General features: G+C 46.5%; 1 protein-coding gene across 5 annotated transcripts in view; it reads left to right on the top strand.

Annotated features, from left to right (window-relative positions):
* The window catches only part of Nedd4l (NEDD4 like E3 ubiquitin protein ligase), a 338,079-nt gene that overhangs the window by 260,992 nt on the left and 57,324 nt on the right, over positions 1–19,763 (top strand). For 4 of the 5 annotated variants that reach the window (XM_059246793.1, XM_059246794.1, XM_059246796.1 and 1 more), the window contains 4 exons: positions 916–966; positions 12,047–12,108; positions 12,244–12,346; positions 14,375–14,541. In XM_059246793.1, coding sequence (XP_059102776.1) covers positions 916–966; positions 12,047–12,108; positions 12,244–12,346; positions 14,375–14,541 — 383 coding nt within the window. Of the gene's footprint in view, positions 1–780; positions 803–915; positions 967–12,046; positions 12,109–12,243; positions 12,347–14,374; positions 14,542–19,763 lie in introns of those variants that run through there. The other variant, XM_059246795.1, reaches the window with a different exon arrangement.

Below are 19,763 nucleotides of genomic sequence, written 5' to 3' on the forward strand. Positions count from 1 at the left end.
TCTGGGTCTCGTTGCTTTTTGTCAATGGTCGTGGGAAGAGTTTGACTGTGCAGAGAATTGTCCAGCCCCTCGTGAGTGTGTGCAGTAGGGGCAGCTGTGCACCATGGGGGAGGTAGTTGTGATCTGATTTGTGCCCAGAGGCCAAGCCACACGTGCGGTAACCGCAGGACGTATCTGAGTCCGGCTGTCGGGCAGTCTGGTCTAGATCCTGATCCTGAGCCGTGACTCCCAGAGTCTGAGAGGGGACTAGTGAGTCCCAGAACCAGTGCCACAGTGGTCCCCGTTCAAGTCATGAAGAAGCATGCTGTGTGGTAGATCAAGAGAGCAAGGAACACAGCTTATCCAAAATTACAGGCTTCCTCCCGAGATGTGGATTCCCCATTAGCATACTTACTGGATAGAAAAAAAAATTGTTTCTTCCCTTTTTATGACCTGCAGTTTATAAGATGTATTAGTAACTAAGCCACGCATACTTCTTCAGACTCTCCGCTCTTGGGAAGCTCTTGAGTTTATAGCAGGATAAGTACATGTTGAAATGTTCCCAACATTTCTGTCCTGCCTTCTTTTTAAGCTGGGTCCAACTCTGCCCCCAAACCCTAAATGGCCTTATGTGCCTCTTCCCTGACTGGCCACATGCTCCCAGCTCTAAGAGAGGAGTCTTTTGCCCTTCTTTTTGGAGGTACTCACAGATTGTCAGTCACGTAAAGACCAGATGTTGGACCGGCGCTTCCAGGTCTCCTGGTTGACAGCTTGGTGCCTCACTTGGCCCTCAGCCCTTCAGCCCTCACCGCATCCATCCCAGGTCCTGGACTCCTGTCTCTTTATGCAGTGAGACAGTTTTTCAGAAATTCTGCCCCTCCACTCGGGGAACAGAGAGCAACATTAACGCTTTGCTCTTCTTCTTCTTCTTCACAGACACGAGACGACTTCCTGGGTCAGGTGGACGTGCCTCTTAGTCACCTTCCGGTAAGGACAGTTCCAGGCTGTTGCATGCTGGGGGTGGGGGTTTTAGAGATTGCCAGCTGGGGTGTCTGTAGAGTATGACAGACATGACTAAGGGGTTGAAATGGGGAGTGTGTGCACTGGCTGTGGCTCTTTGCTAGAAGGTGGCCCTCTGGACGGGTCACATAGAGGTTGACTTAAAGGTACAAATCCCCATGTCTGAATCACATGAGCGCTCTTGTCAACATCTCTGCCTCGCTCCTCTTGCTCCTGGCTCTTCCACCTTTTAGACACTGCCCCTTAGGGTTCTCTTCTCCTGTCTCAAGCTTCGTTTTTGTTTCCATGTGACCGTTGGTCTGGCTTGCTGTTCACTTCCCTTTGGATAAAATAACTGCATCTGCACAGGCTGCTGTTTCCCAGGTTTTATGTTTACGGTTTTCCATCTGCTTGGAGATGGAAAAGAACCGTTGTTTCTGAGTGTGCTGGTCCACTGGAAATCCCACCCTCACCTCAGAGTGTTCCAGGTTGACCTCTGCGGCTCTGCTTCCCTTCTTCCCTGCTCAGTGAGCGAACAGTGGGGGCTGTGGACTGGGCCTGCAGTTTGGGGGGGTCACCTGCACAATGCATCACTGTAAATAGGATGGGGAGACAAGAGCTGGAGGCCCTGGTGGCCTCTCATATACCAGCTGCCATTTCTTGGATTGTCCTACCCTCCTCCTGGCCACTTTTCCCCAAACGGCTCAGAGTGTCAGAAGTAGCAGCTACGAGAAGAGAGTCAAATATTTCTGCCTTACAAGGGCATTGTGTTTTTCAGTCCTTGTACAAGCATGTAGCATAAATAGTCTATAAACTAAAATGACTGGAGGGATCCAGGGCAAGCCTGCTGTGTGGAAACCGGGGCTGTTCCAATGGTGAGTGCCAGGGAAGACTCCTCCCAGGGAAGCTTTGAAGATGTGTTGAGAAGGAATAAAGTGGCAATCGACTTACTCTTTTTTTTTGTTTTCAAACATTTTTTTTTAACATGGGAAGAAGGGGTATGAGTACATGCCCACAGAGGCTGAAACATGGAGGTGTCACATCCCTTGGAGCTGGAGCTGCGGGCCTTTGTGAGCCACCCCATGTGGATGCTGAGATACGGACTTTAGGCCTCTGGTAGAGCAGGAAGCTCTCTGAACCACTGACCTGTCCTCTCCAGCCCCAAACCTGGTGATGCTTTGCAGTTCTCACTGAGAGGCTGTGAGTGTCTCAGAAGCTGCAAGGAAAGGTGTCATAGTTAGGGTCACTGTTGCTATAGTGACACATTGTGACCAAAGCAGCTTGGGGAGGAAAGGGGTTATTCGGCTTACGCTTTCATATCGCTGTTCATCAATGGAAGACAGGACAGTAACTCAGGCAGGGCAGGAACCTGGGGCCACCTAGAAGAGCTGCTTCCTGGCTTGTGCCTCATGGCTTGCTCAGCCTGCTTCCTTATAGAACCCAGGACCACCGGCCCAGGGATGGCACTACCTACAATGGGCTGGGCCTCCCCCATCAATCCCTAATAAAGAAAATGTCCTCCAGGCTTGCCTGCAGCCCAATCATATGAAGGCATTTTCTCAGTTGAGGCGCCCTCCTCTCGGATGACTCTAGCTTGTGTCAAATTGACAGAAAAGTAGCCAGTACACAAGGCTCAGGCATTCCTGACTCAGGGTTTTTCCTGTCATGTCGATCAGTTAGCTACTTCTCATGGGGCCGTCCCTAGCCACTCTTTTCCCTAAAGTAAGAACCACGTGTTCTTCAGGGGAAAGTATTGGACTCATAAGTGAGGGTCTGGAGAGATGGCTTAGTGGTTTAGAGCACTTCCTGGGCTCTAAATTGAACCCAGAACCCAGCACCCATGTCCAATGGCTCACTGCACCTATAAATCCAGCTCCAAGGGTGCTGACATCTTCTGGGCTTTGTAGGCACTCACACACGCAGCATACAGACACATACATATACACTTAAGTTTGGTGGAGTTTGGTGGTTGGTTGGTCCGTTGGTTAGTTGTAACCTTAAAAAGAAATAAAGAGATGAAAAGAAATACTAACTGTAGTGGCACAAGTCTTTAACCCCAGCACTTAGGAGGCAGAGGCAGGCCATCTCTATGAGTTTGAGGCTAGCCTGGGCTCTGTGAGATCCCTATGTCAAAGGAAAAACAGAGCCATAAGTGAAAGTTTCACCAACTTTGTCCAGGGTGCCCTCGGTGTGTGTGATTTAGGGATGGCTGGTTATAAAGGTAGTATAGCTTCCAGTGAATGCAGGTGTGGTCTTTAGATACCAAGTCAGTACAGGGAATAATTGGGCTTAGGAGTTTTGAGTGGTGACCAGACTAAGCTTTCAAAGAAGTTGGTGCTACCAAGGCCCAACACTAGAATAGAAACCAACTGATTAAGATCATTATGTGATTGCAGTACATTACGTGAATATATGAAAAGAGTGTAATGAAAGTCAACATTTCATACAATTAATATATACTAAGAAAAAAATTAATTTTAAGACCCCATAGATAGGACATCCTTCTGGTTATGAAAATGTCCAGAGAGAATTCTATGTTATAGTACCATAAGCCCCTAGACCAGTGGTTCTCAACCTTCCTACTCCTGTGACCCTTTAGTACATACAGTTCCTCATGTGGTGGTGACCCCCAAGCATAAAATTATTTTCATTGCTACTTCATAACTATAATTTTACTACTGTTATGAATCTTAATGTAAATACTTGTGTTTTCCAGAGGTTGTAGGTGACCCCCGTGAAGCAGTCATTCATCCTCCTAAAGGGTCACAACCCACAGGTTGAGAACCATGGCTGTAATGCAAATGGATTAGCAGTTTGAGCTAATTACCTTCCAGGAGATGGACCACAGTAGAAACTAAAGGGGGAAGGAGGTGAAGATCCATCTTGTGTTCCATGTCTTAGTAGAAGCCAAGTGGTGTAGTCTGCATGTCCTTGGGCTTGGGACCCTGGATTTGAAGTCCTGTTGCTTGTGTGTTTGGCTGTGTGTCATAGGACGCTTGTGGGGAAATTGCACAGATGTTCATTCCGTGTGGTAGTGAGCAGTGTGAGAACGTGTTCGATCTGTTGTATGGAGTACATAATAGATGTTATGTGTGGACAGCTACGTAACCATTGTTATGGTTAGATTGTGTGTGGCCTACAGGTCCAGTATTTGTCAGAAATATCCCATTTTAGGTGAAAGAAACAAAGAAGATGAAAAATGTTTCAGTTGTCCTTTGAATTATTAATAATGGAGAAGGTTGGGGCTGAGAGAGGGCTCAGTGGTTAAGAGTGTTTGCTGCTCTTGGGAAGGACCAGAAGTTGGGCTCCCAGCATCCACGTCAGATGTCTCACAACAGCCTAAAACACTGGTGTGAGAGACTCAGACCCCTTCTAGCTTCTGTGAGTGCCCACCTGCACACACACACACACACACACACACACACACACACACACACACACACTCATAAGTAATTATGAAAAAAAAATCTTTAAATAATGGAGAAGATCCAATGGAAAGCTAGAATGTGGGGAACAGTGGCCCTGCCAGCCACCCTCCTAGCCTTTTTAAAGGTTAAGGGACCTGATGAGTGTATCTGTGTGTGTGTGTGTGTGTGTGTGTGTGTGTGTGTGTGTCTTAAGGTTTCTGTTGCTGCAACCAAACACCATGAGCAAGTTGGGGAGGAAAGGGTTTATTTGGCTCACACTTCAGCATTGCTGTTCATCACTGAAGGAAGTCAGGATAGGAGCTCACACAAGGCAGGATTCCAGAGGCAGGAGCTGATGCAGAGGTCATGGAGAGGTGCTGCTTACTGGCTTGCTTCCCATGGCTTGCTCATCCTGCTTTCTTACAGAACACAGGACCACCAGCCCAGGGATAGCACCACCCATAATGGGCTGGCCTCTCCCTCATTGATCACTAATTGAGAAAATGCCTTACAGCTGGATCTCAAGGAGGGATTTCCTCAGCTGAGGCTCCTTCCTCTCTGATGACTCTAGCTTGTGTCAAGTTGACACACAAAACCACCCAGGACAGTATGGTTATTCATTGATAATATTAGCCCCATTAGCAGCTGGAGAATTCATTCCTTGAAGAAATAGTCACTGATAGATGGAATTCTGGTCTTTGTGGATGAGTCAGTGAAGCCAGTTCCTCCTCGTGGAACTCTGTGCTGGCATCGATGCAGCCACGTGTGGTCCTTAAGCATTTGAAACACAGCTGCTGTGATGGCAGGGCCAATTTATAATTATTTGCCATTTTCCTTAAGGTTTAAACGTAAGCCACGTTGGCCAGGGACCACTATTATCCAATGACCCCTCTGAAAACTAGACCAGAATTCCATGGCTTGGGTCAGAAATGGGGTTTTCATTCTCCTTTTCCATAAATCATACTTTCAGACACTGGGGCAGCCATGGGCTGGGGATCCTGAACCCCACCAGACATCCTTGTGAGTTTCATTCCTTTCCTCCCACTTCACATCATTTCTCTGTAATTCTGCAGGTAATTATACAAAGTATTTCATTTGGGTAATAGTAAAAGTCTCCAAAATTAAAATTATAGAAATAAAGATAAACTGTTTTTTCCAAATCAAAATTAACAGACAACTTAATCACCTGTTCCTCCATGTTTTTATATAGATATATATTCACTTTTTAAAGTAGTATTATTATTATCTATTTTTTGTTGTGCCTGGTGCTGAGTTATCCAAGGACCTTTTCATAAATTTATGGCCTGTATATTCTCTCCACCCTCGTGTGTGCGTGTGTGTGTGTGTGTGTGTGTGTGTGTGTGTGTGTGTGTGCATGCATGCGTACCATGGCACTTGAGTGGAGGTCAGAGCATCACCTACAGGAGCCGGTCTCTCTCTCTACTCTGTGGGTCCCAGGGATTGAACTCAGGCTTGGCAGTTCCTTCCACCCACTGGTCCATCTTGCAGACCCTATAAAGACATTTTTATACCCATATATGATGTGATAAACTTGGTGTGTACCCTCCCCATACTCACTACGCTCACTTTTTTTTTCCTGTGTTGGCTCCCTTTCTTCCCCCTAGACACCACACAGTGAGAGAAAACATGCAATGTTTGTCTGAGGTTTAACTTAATAGACTCCAAACCAAATTCATCAGAAAACAATAAAAGTGATTTCGTACTAAATAAGGGGGTGTTCCTTATTATGATATTTCATAACTAGACGGAGCGAGCTGCCGTCTTGTTAATTTGGATAGTCCGACTTTATTCTTTAAGGAGGCTCCTTTCTGATGCCCAGTCTACGAGAAAGCTCTTGTGGAAATCAGGAATTCAATGGCAGGAGGACAAGAGAAGTGACCTTAGTGTAGATGGCTATGAAATTGCTTGAAATAACTTGAAATGTTCTGTTTTACGTATTCCATGTGTGTGAGAGAAATACTGTGGACCTCCCAACTGGAGGCCTTTTCATTGTTGAACGCCTGTCACAGCTGTTGCTAGCAGATACTTGGATTTGCAGTATCAAACTGTGCCTTCAGAGCCTCGGGCTTGCTTTCCTGAGCTGTCTCCATTTGTCGCCATGAATTCTCTGACCCAGACAGCCCCCCTCCCATCCCTATCCTACCACACACACACACACCACCACCACCACCACCACCACCACCACCAAACAAGCCAATCGAGAGGGTCGGCGTTGGTGGGTACACTGAGGTATACACTTCAGCTCTGTAGAACCTGTGTCTTTTGCCCCTCTGCCAAGAGATGGGCACCTGGATTCATTAAGCAGCTTCTGGGCCGGGTGGCTGTTATGTGTTAGTCCAAATTGGCACCCTGCCCGGAGAAAACTGAGGCAAGATGGTGGCGCGGCCACTCTGCACGGTGGGTCGTCACTGCCTGCTGTCCCAACCACGAAGAGAAGACCGTGAGAGTGGGGACCAACATCAAGTCCTTCACCTCCTGTGGTCAGGGATTCCGCCCGGCTTCGTGCTCGAGGGCTTCCAGTTGAAACAGTCGTTTTAGGATCCCGATTCCCTTCGAATCCTGGCTGTGTGCACACTTCTCCCAGTCTTACTTGTGTGGGGCCCGGGAATGGACAGGAACTGAGGTTCGAGTTGTGTGGGGCATCGGGGACATCCGCTTCCTTTTCTCTGATTGCTGACTGGTGATCTTCAGTATGTATTTTCTACTCCATTGCGCTTTGAGGAAAGGACTGAGGCACAGAGTAAATGGGGTGAGTGAACCTTTATGTAGGACAGAGCTGAGGTAACACGATCATGCTCTGAGACATTGCCGAAGGACAGGCTTTAAGAGATGCCAGTCTGCCTTGGGGGGTGGGGGGTCAACTTCCATCTGAAGATGGGTGAGTTGTCTAGGGTCCTTTCCAGGCCCCCACTTGCCTACAAGAGGGGGAGGGCGCCCTCAGAGACAAGACCAGGTTACCACCTCGCTCTGTGACAGAGCATCAGGGCAGTTCCAGTGTTCCCTGAGCGGAGGAGGCTCAGTGTCCTTGGTGACACACTCGTTACCTAGGAGATGCTGGCAGCAGGACCCAGGCCTGCAGAGGAGATGAGAGGCTGTAAATGAGGACAGTCCTGTCACCAACCAGCTGCTCATACCAGTGCTGCCCTTTCAGTGGGGTTCCTGCTGTCTTCCCAGGGCCACCGGGAACAGCCTCAGCTATGGCTGCACATAATTGCTGATTGTTTTAAACTTACGTTTGCGAGCCTGTTTGCAGCATCCGGTGCACCGTTGTTGAAAGTGTATTCTGCACCTTCTGATGAAGGATAAAAATAACTCCAAGGCGTGCTCTGACAACAGAATGAAGTTCCGACAGGTGTTTTCCTCTTGCACCCTTGAACCTCCTCCTCCTCCTGCTTCCTCCTTGTTCTGTGCCTCCCCGTCACCCCCACATCCCCTAATGCTCCCTACTGCTGCCAGTTTCTGATTCTCTGCACCCTTGGGCACTCATTGCAGGAGGCAGAGAGAAGCTGTTGCGGACGTGCGTCTCCATCTCGGCCAAGGTTGTCTTTGGGCAGCCTGGGCTGACTGTTTTCCTAGAACAGAGCATGTCCGGGCTGGTGAGGTGGCCTCCGAGGTGGCCTCTAAGGTCGTCTCGGTGGTAGACATTCTTATGGTCATGGCTGGCGGCGGCGGGAGAGTGACACTTTCTCAGCTGTGCCCAGGTCATGACCATCCACTCCTGGGGGGCATTTTCTAGGTGAGGAAACCTGGGCCCAGAGAGGAAGTGATTTTTTCCAGGAAGTGACATTGCTGGGCCTGCTCCTGGTTCCCCAGTACCGAGGTGTGCCTGCACTGTGGTCCACAGTGTGGTGCACAGGAGGAGCCTGGGGCCTGGGAGTAGATGTTTCAGCCAGGTTTTGCACCTGGGCCCCCAGCAGCTTCTCTCTCCATTTGTTCTTGTGTGTTGTGTGTTCTCCGTTCTGGGATTCACCACTGCCTTCTCTCTGAGGAACATGGTCTTATCTGTAAGATGAACAATTATGTTAGAGCAGTGGTCCTCAACCTTTCTAATGCTGCAACCCTTCAATACAGTTGCTGATGTTGTTGTGGTGACCCCACCACCACCACCATATAACTCGTTTCATTGCTGCTTCATAATGGTGGTTTTGCTACTGTTATGAATCATAATAAAAATATCTGTGTTTTCCAATGGTCTTAGGCAACCCCTGTGAAAGGGCCACTTGACACCCCCCAAAGGGGTCATGAGCCACAGGTTGAGAACTACTCGGTTAGAGGATTATTCTTTTCTCCATCAAGTGTATTTTGCACCTGCCTTTCCTTGCAAAGTATTGCTTTGGGAACACCCCCATGATGTGAAAGGTAAGACTGGATGGTGGTGGCAGTGGCCAAGTGTGTGCCTGGCACCTGCTGAGGACTGTATGTAAACCACCTTCATTCAGCTGGCTGATTTAGACCTCACAACAGTACAGGGAGACCTCATTACTGTCCCATTCTATAGACAAGGACGCCAAAGACGTAAGGACCACCCAGCTCTGTACAGTAGTAAAAACAGGACATAGACCTGGGGTCTGCCTCTTGCTCTATGAGGTGCTGGTCAGTTCTGTTCCTTGGTGTGTGGACAGATGGATGCTCAGAGCCCTCTGCTGCTCCTGGGATCCTCACTAATGCCCACTGTCAGCCCTGTGGGCCATTAGTCTTTTTCCCTACCCTCTTGAATTTGTTCTCCCTTAGGGTCTAGTATAGTGTTGCTGTGGCAACCCCTCCCATATAGTTACAACCCTCAAGGCAGGCACTCTGGATGTCACATGCCTTTTCCTTGAGATTGACTCAAATTAATTGTTTATCCAATAAATGAAACAAGGAAGACTTGTCAACATTAGTATTCTTTTTCAATAGCTTTTAGGGGTGTGTGTGTGTGTGTGTGTGTGTGTGTGTGTGTGTGTGTGTGTGTAGGTAGGTCAGAGAACAAGTTTTGAGTGTGTGTATAGGTAGGTCAGAGAACAAGTTTTGAGAGGTGGTTCTCCACGTCCATCTAGTGGATTCCTGGGATCTAACTAAGGTCTTCAGGCTTGACAGCAAGCATGTTTGCTTGTTAGACCGTGTCACTGGCCCCAGCGATAATATTCCTGATTACCAAGTTGTGCATTGTAAGTGATATGTACTGAAAAATTTTACATAGAAAATATTCCCCAAATGTCAGTAAGTTTGACACGTTACCTTCCTTAGAACAATCTAAGAGAATATAATAATTGAGCTTCTTCAGTGAAAGTTAACTTTTAGGGCTCTCTTTTTACAGACCAAGTGAATTTATCAACTGCTTGCACACATACTTCCGTTCTTGACCCCAGCAATGAGTGGTGAGGAATTTCAAACTTTAGATAGTGATAAGGAATAGGCAGGGAAAGGGCTGTGACACAGGGTGATGATATAGGTGAGCTGAAGATGGGCTCTCTGAAGGCAGGATGACATCAGTAGAGCCATCCAGAGTTGCCTGTCGGGCAAGACCAGTTAGTGCGTGGGCTCTCTGTCAGGATTAGAAATGATCTGTTCATGAGATGGCGAAGGCTTGGAGGATGAACCGTTGTCAGGGAAACTATTCCCAGTGAGGTAAAGGTATAAAGCCTGGTCACGTGGCCGATAGGCTATAGGCAGGAATTTTCATTTCATTGTGGTAAGAACAGGGTGGATTGCTGAAGAGATGGCTCAGGAGGTAAAGTACAAACAAAATCACCTGAGTTCGGCCCCTAGAACGCACGTGAAAACAGTGTCTTCCAGACCCAACAGGACTGCTGCACGTAGGAACTCACAGGGTGACAATATGCACAGGTCCTGCACAAGTTCACGCCAGGAAAAAAAAAAATTCCCACCACAGAGAAGGGGACGTGGACACAAAGTCCCACTCCAACCAAGAAGCTGTTTGCAGTTGACCTGCTGGGAGAGGAAAAATAGGTTTCCTCCAATGGAGTGTCACGGGCCTGTCAACCACACGCCAGGGCAGGCCCCACGCTCAAGAGCAGTTGGCCAACGCAAACAGACTCCTTGGCTTTGGCGTGCTTTTTTTGTTTGGTTTGGTTTACTTTGGTATTTTTTTGTGTTTGAGGGTTTTGTTTGTTTGTTTGTTTTGATTTGGGGGGTTAAGAGAGACAGAACATGAAGTTGGGTGGGAAGGAAGTGGAGAGAATCTAGGAGGAGTTGCAGGGGCAGGAAAGAATATGATCAAAATATAGTGTATGAGAATAAAATGTAAAGCCAATAAATAAAAAGGCATTGTGGGATGTCTCACAATCCCAGCGCTGAGGAAGCAGAGACAGGAAGACTCCCTGGGTTTTCTGATCAGCCACACTAGCCTAATCAATGAATCCTAATCAATGAGTATCGGGCTAGTGAGAGAGAAAAAAAGGTGAACGATGCCCCAGCTTGTCCTTTGGCCCGCACACAGAAACACACAAATGATACACACACACACATAGAGGGGGATAAGAGAGTAGGAAGCCATTAGAAAGGAAGGCTATCAACAGATAATCTTTATAATATAAACACGTATTCTCTCTCCTCTTTCTCAACATAATACGTCATTGTATTGTGATTTGCCCCTCTTCCTAGAAAAGCAGATGTTTTGGAATGCATTTAATTTGACAAGTCGAGTATTTCAGGTTTGACTACATATAACACTTAAAACATGATGGCACAAATTTTCCCACTGTCCTGCTTTATTAGTCAACCAGCTTTGCACAATAAAATGAATCCCATCCTGTGCCCTTGGTAGTCTTTCTGTTGCTATGACAGACAGCATGAGCAGAAGCAACTTGGGGAGGGAAAGGTTTATCATGGAGGGAAGCCAGGGCAGGAACTGAAGGCAGAGCCCCTGGAGGAAGCTTCTAAACTTGCTCTTCTGTATAACCCAGGACCACCGGCCCAGGGGTAGCACTTCTCACAGTGGCCTGGGCCCTCCCACAGCAATCATTAACCAAAGAAATGTTTTTGTCAGACATGCCGCAAAGCTGATCCAACAGAGGTGATTCCTCAGTTGGGGTTTCTTCCTTCCTGGTGACTTTAGTTTGTGTGGAGTTGACAAACTGAGGAGCACATCCCAGCTTGGCTCACCAAGTCAGGAGATAAGCCGGGTGGGGGTAGAGGCTCCCTGGATGCTTTGCACGGGAGATACCTTATCAGTCCTTTTAGGCTGATGACTTGATACTTTAATGTGACAAACGAAGTTGCAGTCCGAGGTTAGGCCTTCTGTTCTGTTTAACTCTGTGTTTAGGTGTCTTGAGTCTTGGGATAATGGGACACCAGTGACCGCTGGTTTTCCAAAGTTAATCGACTCTGGGAGATTAACCCTGCAGTTAGAAATTACACTTGGCACGGTGGTGGCTATAATTTTGTCATTTGTCTCTGGCTGGGCTTGACTACTAGAGCCTGATGGAGAGAGTGACATCTAGTGGATCTTGAGTAGACGAGCCTCCGTGGGCCTCGCAGATGTTTAATTAATCATCTAAGTACCTGTTGAGGGGCCAGCTCCTTTTGTTTACCCTTGGCACATCCTAAAAATATATCCTCCGTATTCTTGATGAGTGTGTCAAAAATGGGAAATTTTTATGAGTATTGCTTCCTTGCTAATTTATTTTTTCTTCCTCTAGACAGAAGATCCAACCATGGAGAGACCCTATACATTTAAGGACTTTCTCCTGCGACCAAGAAGGTGAGGCTGGTGGGTGGGTGTGGGGGTGAGTGTTTGCAGTGCTGGTTTCTCCGAGGACCGTTTCAGCAAACACCTTAAACAAGAAGGATGGAAACAAGCCAGGCCCTTTGTAACTGGTTTTCTTCCTGTGTGCAGTCATAAATCGCGGGTCAAGGGGTTCTTGCGGTTGAAAATGGCCTACATGCCGAAAAACGGGGGTCAGGATGAAGAGAACAGCGAGCAGAGAGACGACATGGAGGTAGGAGAGACAGCTGTGGGCCCTGGCCTCTTTCCTGGCTGCCCATCTCAACTCGTATTACACTCTGTCATTGAAGGAAGTGAATGTTTGTGAACTTCACTACAGATGCGTGTCCGAATACCCCCTGGGTTTGTCTTTGAAAGTCCTCCAGTTTGTGATCGTTTTAGCCAAAGTGAAGTTCCCATTTTCGGTCACAACACTAACACTAGGAAGAGCAGCTCTTTGCACAGGTCTAGTGGTTTCCTGTCTGGCTGCTGTTAGAACACCCAGCCAGGGCCACTGGAGGAAGAAAGGCTCACATTTCCAGCCCGCGAACTTCATCGTGGTGGGGAGGCCGTGGAAGTGGGAATGTGAAGCACCTGGTCAGAGTGTATCACAGTCCGGAGACAGAAAACGGGGTTCAGCTGTAAATCCACAGGCCCCCCCCCGCCCCCGCCTCAGTGACCCCCTTCCTTCAGCAAGACTCCACCTTCTAAAGGTTCCACAACTTTTCCAAGTGCTGTCACCAGCTGAGAACCAAGTGACAAATGCATGAGCCTAAGGAGGACATTTCAGAACAGTGTAAGACATCTGCTCTAGACATTCCCACTGCCAGAAAAAAAAAAAAAATCTCAGTGTTAATCTGGACTTTCAGTTCTTTTTAGGTGCCTTTTAGCACTTGAACTTGCTCCAGAGTGGATGGGGGTTGACTTAGAAACTCTCCCCATTTTGGGAACTGCCATTTTGCCATTAGCTCTCCAGAAGAGCGTTCCGCTCTGTCCTCTTCCGGGCATAGTTGCCTCTTCACTTTCTGGTCACATGTCTGTACTGTGGGTCTCATTGTACCATCTCGGCATATGCTGTAGACAGCACTGTTGTGTTAGCTCAATTCTTACATTGTTCTGAAGGCTCCCATTGAACAAGGCCTCCCTGGCTGTTTTCACAACCTGTTTGCAGCTGTCCCACATGTGTGGTACTTGAATGATAACGCGGTGGGCGAGTCGACCAAACCCCCTCCCACCAAGAGGCCACATTTCCAGGCAGCGTTTCCCCATAGGCTTCCACAGCTACCACCCTCTGACAGGGACTAAAGTGGGCGGCCGGCCAGAGTGGACTTTGAGATTTCCCAAGCAAAGCAACAGCTTGCTGTGTGAAATCCAAGGAATTTTGTACCCTCTTCTCATCTTCCAACTGCAGTAACCAGCGAATCGGTTGATTTTCCGCTGGCTTTACCCAGGGGATGTTAGGAAAGCGATGTTTAATGCCGAAGGTATGTGTCGCAACGGTGCAGCTCTGATCCTGGCACCACGCAGTCTGTTTGGGCAGTGCCTAAGCAACAGCAGCAGTTTCTAGACACCGTCTGGCTCACAACTGTAGCAGATACTAGGCACACCAACCCCGGGCCATCCTCACTGGGGACCGATAACCCTGTCCCTACACCTGTAACCTGTGCCGTGCTTTCTTTTCGAGCACGCAATGCACACTACATGGTGGTGTTGAAAGGGTGACAGCTTGGGCATGTCCCATGTCCCTGGCTTTGTGCAGCCCTAATAACTACTGGAAATGTAAAATTCGATGATGTGGAATTTTAACATCATCGAATTTTACAGGGCAGGCGCGGTGGTGCGGCAGGCTGGTGCGCCTTCGGTCAAATCCGGTTTGATCCGTGGAACTCACATGGTAGAAGGAAAGGCCTGAGATGTGCAAGTTGTCCTCTGGCCTGTCCACCTGTGCCGTGTATTCACACGTGAACTTATATATAAACATCCACACTCAAATGGATGTTTTAAAACATGAAAGTAAATGGAGTCTCCAAACCTGGTGGTCATCTTAGAAACTGGCATGATTAACTGGCCACTGCTCAGATGAGTTTTGAGACCTTGAATTGGTTTTTCTCCCTTGGAGGGCGACTCTATCTCCATGTGACGCAGAAAGCCTTTACAAGACCCAGAGTGCGGCAGAGTAAGGCAGAGGGACGTCACACTGGGATTGTCTCCTCCTGTGATCTGGAGCCCAGACTCATGACCTCCCACTAACTTTCCTCCACAGCACGGATGGGAAGTTGTTGACTCAAACGACTCAGCTTCCCAGCACCAGGAGGAGCTCCCTCCGCCTCCCCTGCCACCAGGATGGGAAGAGAAAGTGGACAATTTAGGCCGCACTTACTATGTCAATCACAACAATAGGAGTACGCAGTGGCACCGGCCCAGCTTGATGTAAGTACCACAGGATGTCAAGGATGCCCTGGCACACCCCGCACGGCGGAGGGTGGCAATTCCAGGACAAGTTGGGGAACTAGTGAGTGAGTGTGTGCATGTATCCATGCATGCATGCATGAGTGTGTGCAGGAAGAGGCTGATGGCCTGTGCCATGTTGCCTTTGGCTGTGTGAGTGGAGTTAGTCTTCTGTGCCTCTTTTAGGATTACTGAAATGTGCTCTTCCTAGATTCGGCTTTGCTTCCCCCTTCTTCCAGCCTCCTCTCCTGACTGACCCAGGGTGGAAAACAGGAGGCAGATTGGCTTTGCTGTTTTCTTTAATGTTTTGCATTCTTACTCTTTGACATTATTTGATTTAGAAAGTCATAAAGGCTTCTTTTATTTTTATTTTATTCACTTTTCAGAAAATGTATGTATGACGGCCTTGGTATATTTAGAAATGCAAAGAAGATTTGCAAAGTCAAAATTAGTAATTACTGTTTATCTCAGCACTCTACTAGCTTAGGGAGAGAACAAGGCAGTTGGTGCCTGCTCCCTTAGTAGTTTTTGTTCCGATGATAGCAAATAAATAAATCCTAGTTAAAGCTCAATTGCTGTTTTTACAAAAAGATTTTGAAGTAGCTTTTTGTTAAATCATAGTAGCAAAACCTAAATCTATTGATGCACAGTAAGAGGCAGAGCCAGAGTATCCACAATAAAAGCAGAAGTTGCCTTAGACGTTGTGAGCTTGCCAGCAGCCCAAACAGCAGCATTAATATTACCAAGTAGATATTACAGGTGATTGATTATCAAAATGCACTGAAGGCAAATGATTGTACTTACTCATGAGATCATGTTCTCTTCAACCCAAACAGAAAGAGATTTCCCAGTGATGCTTTTCAGGCAGGTGATATTCAGAGATACTGAAAACTGTTCTTACAAATCCTTTATCCGTAAAAATTAGAAAGGTATCCTCCGTGTAAATGGGGGAGTGGCTAGAGAGGGCAGCTAAGTCAGCTGGCTGATATTTTATGTGGTTTAGGGTTAAAGCTTGCAGAGGGTCTGGAGCAGTGAATAGGTAGACATCCCCGGTCTTCTCTGTAGGGTCTACCAGCTGTTCTCGGCCACTTTGCATTACTCAACGTGGCCTTAGCTTATTGCTTAGACAAGATGCACGTCACGATGTTGGGGTCTTAAAAATAAGTGGTTTTGTTGATACTATAATTTTAGTGCTGTTCGTCTTTCATTAATGATCACTGCACTTAGTCTTTCATTAATGATCACTGCACTTAGACATTTGATAAGCCATCTAAATACTGTCTCTCTTTGTGGTAGAAATGACTTAGGACTTACCTCGGGCGTGGTTTCCTACTGTTAGAAAAAACAGCACCATCCATTTACGCTAAACAGCACAAGAGAGAAGTCCACACACAGGGGCTGGCTGGGTGGTGATCAGAGTGCCACGCGACCCCTGCCACACAGGACCAGGAAGAAATGTTAATGGCTGGCGCATAGCTGGGATTGCCCACCTTCATTAATCAGTTCCGTGCTGATGGAAGTCTTTATTTGAGGGGAAAGATGAGTACAGTTGCTAATGAGGTGATTCCTGAGACAGCACGGGACGTGTGTTCAAAGCACATCACCTTTGAGACTCGGTGGTAGTTCCACAGGTGTGTACTTAATCAAGATGTGTCAGTTACGTAAGTGTGAAGCACATCTCAAAAGCAAGAAAACAGTTGGATCGGCAGAAGTCGGTCTCCACAGCATCCCCTGTGCAGTTTATGGATTTGGAATTATTGTTCCTTAACGTGTTTGACTTGTCCAAAGCCCTAGGACCTCTAGAGGAATTATCTTTTGCTTTTAGGTTAAAAAATTTTTTTCATAGTTCAATTTTTTATAGACTGTTCCAGCATTCTTCAGAGAAAAAAATTGCATTGTGAGAAAATATCTTAACTAAGAAGTTGTATCTGAGGACATTGGGTTGTGATAGGTTCTAAGTAAATGAAGAATTAACTACCTCAGTGGGCAGACATGAAGAAACAGGCTTGTAATCCCAGCACTGAGGTGAGACAGGAACTTCTGGGCTACATAACTAGACCCTAATTTCAGATTGTTGCCCAGTTTGCTACAGACTCATGTCCCAAAGTTGGACCCCCTGAACTTGGCAGGATTCATTTTGCCCCACACTTCCCCTTGCACTTGGGATGCTCTGTAGGCAATTCCGCATCCCTGGCTCTTGACAGACGACCCACAGTTAAACATGCAGTGTGCCCAGGAGTCTCATCACAGCAGCGGTCTGCTTGCCTTCTCTTGTTGCCTGCTCCTGTGGATCCCGGCCCTTTCCCTAAAATCAAGTAAGAGCCGAGAGACAGAGCAGGTTCCTCCCGACAAGGAGCCATTTCAGGAGGTGACTTCAGGCACGGGGTTTGCTGTACTCTGTGGGCCAAGTTCAGACCTCTGCTCATAACTATGGAACAGAAGGTGGCCCTTGAAGTCACCCCACCTTCTCAATTCCAGTGGTGGCTTTTAAAAAAACACCTCATTTTAGATTTGTTCTTAATCCTACTGAGATGTAAACTATATTTTACTATAAAAATGACAATTTTTAAAAATGAAGAAATACCATTTTGTAAGATAAGTAACTTCTTAAGCTGGAATGCTTGTGTTAAGCTTTTGATTATAAAATACTCAGTGCATCTCCCAGTGTCCTAGCAGTCAGTCATATCTCTGGTTTGGGTCATCATTGCAGTCACATGCATTGAGGCAAAGGGGAGGGCCAGATGGCTCAGAGGGCAAAAAGCCTTTGCCGCACAAGCCCGAGGACCCGAGTTCAATCCCCAGAGCCCACAGTGGAGGGAGAGAACTTCTTTCCAAAGTTTCCCTCTGACCTCTACACACATCTCATAACACACACACACACCTATACTGTTACGCACATGCATACGTAATAGTAATGAATAAAATTTATGAAAGCAAAACAAATGCTTTGCTGCTGGGCATGATCTGAGGCATTAACCTTAGTAGACACTGGCCTTGACTTCAAGGAAGGATTGGTAAAGTGGGAAGGTCTTGTCGTTCATGTCATTTCCATGATGTTCAAAGGGAAACTGTGTGCAAAATTAATGACTGAAGAAAAAGACATGGTTGGGCAGTGGTGCACGCCTTTAATCCCAGCACTCTGGAGGCAGAGCCTGGCGAATCTCTACGAATTCAAGGTCAGCTTGGGCTACAAAGCGAGTTCCAGGACAGGCTCCAAAGCCACACAGCAAAAACCTGTCTCGAAAAACCAAAAAAAAAAAAAAGACAGGCATTTCTCACGTGGTTTCCCTTTGTGTCTTAGTTTATCAGGCTAACTGGTAACTGTGGGCGCTTGCAGAAACTTGTAGGTAGTCAACAGCTCTTTCGCTCAGTTAAATTCAGAGGAAAGACACACACACACACACACACACACACACACACACACACACACACACACACCCTGTGCAAATTCTTTATATTGTTATGTAAGACGAGAAAAGCCTGGGCTACTCTGTTTGATCATTGCTGTGACCAGATAACTAAGACAGACTAGGGGAGAAAGGGTTTTCCTTCGGTTCACCGTTTCAAAGGTTTCGTAGCCAGGGAGGGGTGGATCCATCCATTGCTTTGGGCTGAGACAAAGGAGATTCTCATGACAGTGGGGACATGGGCTTCAGTGCTGACAGGAAGCAGAGAGAACATTCCTGGGCTATCCAGCCTCCTTCTCCTTTCATTTCGCTCCTCCAGCTGCTTGAGTGGTGTCCCCCACATTCAGGGGCCCTTTCCCCCTCAGTGAGTCCCCTGAAACATGGGAGAGGTGTGTGCTCAAAGCCTTGAGTTGACAATCAACATGAACTGTCACAAAGCCCCTGGTTAGAAGTGCAAAATCAAGAGTTACCATTCACACCAATAGCTGATGAACTGAGCATGCTGGGTGTGGGAAATTGACATCACTGATTTTAAATACAACATTCTTCACACACACACACACACACTGCACTAGTAGACACTCATATACTTTAGAGGAAGTGAGATGCAGACAAGGCGACAGTCCATCCAGGCACTGTGATCCTTGTTTGAATCAGGTTTGTAGAGCCACCAGAATCCATCCTGAGTAACTGTGAGTTGAATTTCAAGAAGGGCTTTCAGTCTTGACAAAGCGCACATGTTGTAAAGAATTTTCCAGTGAGGAAAGTAATCATAAAGTATAACTGTGTCCATTCTTAATCATCAAGAGAGGGCCAGGTCCAGTGATGCACGCCTTTGATCCCAGCACTCAGGAGACAGAGGCAGGTGGACTCTGTGAGTTCAAGGCCAGGCTGGTCTAACTAGTGAGTTCCAGGCCAGCCAAGGCTACATAGAGAGACCCTGCCTAATAGAAAAGAAAGGAAAGGAAAAAGAAACTTAAAAAAATAGTAAAGCAGGTACTTGGTAGCTTCCTTTGACCTCTTACTCTGCTGAGATCATTTATAAATGTACTCTAATCACTTTGCATTTTTGTTTTATAATTTATTTCATGCTTGAGAATGGAACATTTTCAAAAATGATGACAGTAAATATATCACAAGTCCAACCTGGTATTTTCTAACAGCCAACAGTACCATTTTTAATCATTTCAAAGTTACTATACTTATGTATTCCTTAATTATAATAATTGCATCTGTGATACCAGTTTTCTGAAGATACCTCTATTTAGTGTATAAGTTTATTCCAGTTATAGTTAATATAACAATATATTTTGTAATTGTAACAAATTTGTGTGTTATATATACAAATATTAAATTCCTTTAATTCAGATTTTAGTAATAAAGAATTATAATTTAGATGTGGACTAAATAGCAACTAACTTTCACGATACCTCCGTTAGCCCTACAGTTAATCGTGTAAAGATGTCTGGTAGAAACAGTTGACTGTTCAGGATGCTGTGGCCTCTTCCTGCACTGCTGTTCATTGAATCTAGTTCCTCCTCTGAGGTCCAGTAGGCTCTTTATTTGGGATATGAGTGAGTTTGAAAGTACTAGAGATTTTAAATCCTTTCTTTTAGAAAGAATCTATAGTTGGGTTGTTAATTAATACTGCTATTTCAATTCACCTGAGCTAAAATTCTCAATTATTTTGGAACATTAGCCTGCAACATAATTTGTGCTAACTAGATGTGGAGTGGGATCGAGCATGTTTGCAGGTGCCTCTGGAGGGTGTTGAGACTTCTACTGCAGCATCATCTA

The sequence above is a fragment of the Peromyscus eremicus genome, chromosome 19, assembly GCF_949786415.1.
Source record: "Peromyscus eremicus chromosome 19, PerEre_H2_v1, whole genome shotgun sequence".
NCBI lineage: Eukaryota > Metazoa > Chordata > Mammalia > Rodentia > Cricetidae > Peromyscus > Peromyscus eremicus.